Genomic DNA, 4,803 nt, shown 5'->3' with positions numbered 1-4,803 from the left:
GAGACCTGCACTGAGCAGGGAGTTAGAGCAGGTGAGTTCCAGGGGCCCTGTCCAACATAAATCATTCTGTAAATTGTTCTAGGCTTTAGAAAAATAATCTTGCTATACTGAACTACTGTAGTTTTGACGTGACCCCTATTTAGTATTTAGTTAAGCTAATTTTAACCCTTTTGCTGTATATGCCCTGTTTATCATCTTCTAACAAAACCTCTTTCATGTTTTACCAACGTGGGCTGATTTCACACAGTCAGCATCTTGTGACATCGTTCTGTATGTTGAGCTATAAGGCCACAATTGGCATCACTTATTCCACTGAGAATTATGTAAGAATATTATTTCTGTGATTTTTGCTTTATGCTCCATATAATGCATACTCTGTGCTGAGCTCCATCCTCCAGTATTTGCAGAATGTGCCTACAGCTTCAGCTCATTTATTATTTGTTCTAGTATCCTGCTCGCTGCACATCACATGTATGAGACAATTTGTGTAACATGTAAGGCAACAGCAGGAGCAACTACTGTCCAGTCTTCTCTTCTGCATAGGGGTCATCCATGTGCTGACAACTCCAAACCAAACATCATTTAGCTTCAAAAATCCTCATTTTTCTGCAATGTATTTCAAATACTACTGACTCCCCAAGCTGCTGACACTAAATGTGTGTATCTGTGTTAATCAGGAAGCCCTCCTCAATGTCAGTGCGAATGGAGACAGTCACATGATACCTTTATTTGTAGGATATTCATTGTAAGTATTACCTGTGAGTATCTCAAACAGAAAACGTTTCTGGTAACCCTTGTGACCTTTTTCACTGATTTTCTTTCTAAATGTCTATCCATCGCCTCTGCCAGACATGCTAACAGTTTGTGTGGATCTGCTACAGATCTGTATGCACAAAATGTGTAAATGGCCAACACTATGCCTATCCTTGCTGCACATCAGTTAGTGCTCATACAACAGTACAAACACAGATCAGTTGTGGGGGTATTTTATAATCCTTTTCGGGGGGAGAAGGCCAACAGTTTTTCATGAATACTTCCACATGTTTTACAGCAGAGTTCATCACAGGGAGCAATTACTTAAAAAAAGAAAACCATTTTTTAATACTACTCTGTTGCTTCACACACTCCTTAAGGACTCAACTTTGTCCTAAAATCTGCGCTACATATTTCCAAAATTTGTAATAAATTGTGTGCTACAAGATGGACTTCCTTTTTTTATTGAACTGTCTTGCAAGAAAATTTAATGAGAATTTTATGCCCTCCTGTTGGTATTTACAGAACTTTCTATATTGACAACACAGTAAAACTAACAACATGCTTGCATACAATGAACAAATGTAGAGATAATTTTGACTTTTAACTTTGTTCATTTATAATAACCTTAAGTGATGCTAACTAACTACAGTAGTTATATTCTCAAACATCCTCTAGTGTACTTCACTGTTCTGTGAACTGTTTTCCTGAAATTACAGAATTGTTTTTCGTTATGATGATGCCCAGGGCAAGGTTTTGCAAATTTTTCTGCAACAGAAAAGCTATTTCCACAGGGTACCCAAAAGCAGATTTTACAGAATGCAATTCTAATGATGGCAGTGAAAATACTGAAGATTTATAGCAGTATAAACAACAACAGAATTTGTCTGAAATGTCCTTCCATGATATCATCATAGATAAAAAGAGTGAACAGAGAAAAGAATTTACTACCTGCACTGCCTCCCATACTTGCTTAAAACTAAATGAAACATTTTGTTTTTAAACCAACATCTTCATCACTAAATGTTTAGCTTTGAGTATAACTGTACTTTGTAGCTGTCCAGTTCTCAATGTCAAAACAATGCAAAAAGATGAAAAAGCCTGAGCTTTCACCCAAACCTGGAGACTTAAGACAGTTCATGCCCTAAGTTTCAGATGCTCTTGACTTTTTTTTCCTTTTTATTCCACATCCCTAAAAATGTAACCAGTGTTAATGGGCAGAAAGTTTCATCTTCCAGTGGTTAGAAAGAACAGCAGCACACACAAGGTTTGCTCACAGACTGATGCCGCTATAATACAGGGTTCATTATAGGGCACCCTTTTCTTATTTCATAACTTGTTGGGATGATTTTCTCCCCTCCTCATTTTCTGTAATCTTCCCACAGCTGGCTATCAGTGCCTGACATTTGTCATTAAGTCTTCACCCCAAGTGCTCAAGACAGCGCTGAGGAAGGGCACCTACTACTTATGCACTGGCGTACTCAGATTAGCACAAGCAGGAATTTAATTGCTGCCTAGTTCCGTTGTGCAGCCAATGGAAAGAAGTCACCACCTTCACAGAACAACACAGAGAACATTTGTGTTGCTTAACATAGACGATATATGTAACTCCACAGAAACATCTAAAGTTTAGTTTTTGACATTTCCTTCAGGTTTTAGTCCACAAACTAAAGACTCTACTAATCAAAATACTCAGCGTCAGTGTAGCAACAGAACGAGGGGTAATGGTTTAAACTGGAAGAGGGTAGCTTTAGACTGGATATTAGGAAGAAATTATTTACTGTGAGTGTGGTGAGACACTGGCACAGGTTGCCTCAGGAGGTTGTGGATTTCTCCTCCCTGGAGGTGTTCAAGGCCAGGTTGGACAGGGCTTTAAGCAACCTGGTCTGGTGGGAGGTGTCCCTTCCCATGGCATAGGGGTTGGACTGAATGATTGTTAAAGGTCCCTTCCAACCCAAACCATTCTGTGATTCTATGTGATAGCAATGGTAGTGATAATAAACACCTGTGTGAGAGACAGAATGCTTATTGTACAGGGATTTTCCATTTGCTCCCTGCTCCTGTAGCTTTTATGTCAGCTTTCTTCAGAAGGTCACATTAAAATACGACTCTTGCAGGGCTCTTGGAGTGTCTGGGGTTTTTTTGAGGGAAAATAATTTTTTTTTCTAAACATATGGCAATTACGTATCACTCTATACAAAATGCTACACGAAGCTTAGCCTGTTATTAGCTCCCAGGTGGCTTGCATTTGCCAATGCAATAAGAGCTTTCTTTAGGATCTAATGGACAGTGAGCTTCATATCTTTTTCTACTTTACAGGTCTCTTCTTTGTCTCATTAAGTCCAAATCTCCCCATAATAACTTGATCACTGCATGTATAATTTGAGAGCTCTGACAAGCACTGCTTTCCTTTAAAACCTTTAACATCAAACTGTCTTTGGGGCTAACCCACAAAAGTTGCACTGATCTGAGAGTGGCTAAGCAAACACTAATTTCTACAAGAAAAGTAGGGGAAAGAACGAAGTACCAAACACTATGGGCTGCTGTACACATCCTCCTCAGCCATCAAAATACACTAATAGACAAATGGTCAAAACAGACTAATATAGCAGACCAAGAAGAGTAATTTTACAGGAATGGAGACTAACTATTGCAAACCCCAAACATAAAATAAGCACAGCCTTTGATTTATCAACTGGCATCTACATATCCTCCTAACCTGGTACTATCACTTTCTACAGTTTTTTGACCAGTATTGACCACACCATTGTTTGCTATAGTTTCATCATATTATTGAGCATATTTTTAAAACTCTTTCAAATTCTTTCTTAAAGTAGTAAGTTACTCTCTTGCAAAACAATGAGACAGAGAGGATAAGGAGAAGAAAGAGCTTCCATGGTTAAGAAAATTATCTCAGAATTGCCTTTCCAATACAATTTGCCCTTGATTGTATCCAGCAACAAGAAAAACCTCTTTCTCTTCCCATGGAAAAAAGCAATACACTTTTATATAGAAAAGGCTTCCTAAATATCAGCCGATGCTTCTCTGTCTACACAGTCACAATGTATTTGTGAAGGCAGGATCTCTGAATGTGATGAATCATTCCTCTTCTGAGCTAGCTTCTGGGCACGACTCCAGACACTGTTGGGATTGCCGTTTGCCAGCAGCACCCGCTTCCACTGCACCAAAGCTCTTCTGCGTTAGGAGATGTGATACAACCTAAGACCAGCACAGTGGCACTACATGGAAGAGACGGATCCATACACATGTCAAGGGTGATCCATGGGAAAAGAGTGCCACAATAGCTGCTAAATCCTTGCTGCCCTAGCAGAGAGTCCTTTATACATGGCTCTCAGGACTGTCTGGTACAACAGCTGCCGACAAGGTAGAGAGAAGCATGACAGAGAAACCCCATCAACCCAGAAAGAGAGGTATTAATATCAGCAAATATCCCACTGGGAACAGAGGACTCCAGAAAGTGAGAGCTAATCAAAGCCTTACCTTCCTTGTACTGTGCTCTTCTGCTCCACCCCGCTGGGTAAAATGACTGTGAAGTCCACTGATCTGTTTATCATGTTCTCCTTCATGCTCACAAGGCTCTGCTCAGAAATTACAGCTGTCTCTGCAGGTGACTTGTGCTCACTGTGAATTCGACTTGCTGCAAAGGGTTGATTTGGTGGAGGAGGAGCACGAGCTTTCATTCTTCTCCTTGAGAAATAAAGGCAAGAAGAAAATTAATTTCTTTCAAGCAAGGTCAACACATTAATAAGAAAATATGTTCTTTAAGCCATCATCTCAGATTGTTTTAGGAAGTTCCTCTAATGCAAGCCATTTTTCTTTATCATGAAACTTTTCAATGGAGTTGTATTTTATTTTACCTCTTACCTAAATATACACTATTTTTTAAATTATGCCCTCATTCCTACTGTTTGGTTTCCACACCCTAGGGGATGAATCAGTTCCATAATTAGGATATGAAACAATCATTTTTCTGTCAAATATGAAGCATGCTCCTATGAAGAGAGAAACAGAAATACTGGGTCCAGCCCA

The 4,803-nt window shown here is 39.4% G+C and overlaps 1 protein-coding gene across 1 annotated transcript in view; it reads right to left on the bottom strand.

Annotated features, from left to right (window-relative positions):
• Positions 1 to 4,455, bottom strand: part of COBL (cordon-bleu WH2 repeat protein) — a gene marked incomplete at its 3' end in the record, with an annotated part of 90,042 nt that extends 85,587 nt beyond the window's left edge. Inside the window, exon 1 of the mRNA XM_010180339.1 lies at positions 4,255 to 4,455. Coding sequence (XP_010178641.1) covers positions 4,255 to 4,454 — 200 coding nt within the window. The remainder of the gene's footprint in view (positions 1 to 4,254) is intronic.
• Between the last annotated feature and the right edge of the window lie 348 nt (positions 4,456 to 4,803).

Source organism: Mesitornis unicolor, unplaced genomic scaffold, assembly GCF_000695765.1.
Source record: "Mesitornis unicolor isolate BGI_N332 unplaced genomic scaffold, ASM69576v1 scaffold1863, whole genome shotgun sequence".
Lineage (NCBI taxonomy): Eukaryota > Metazoa > Chordata > Aves > Mesitornithiformes > Mesitornithidae > Mesitornis > Mesitornis unicolor.
This window is presented reverse-complemented; position numbering and strand designations above follow the sequence as displayed.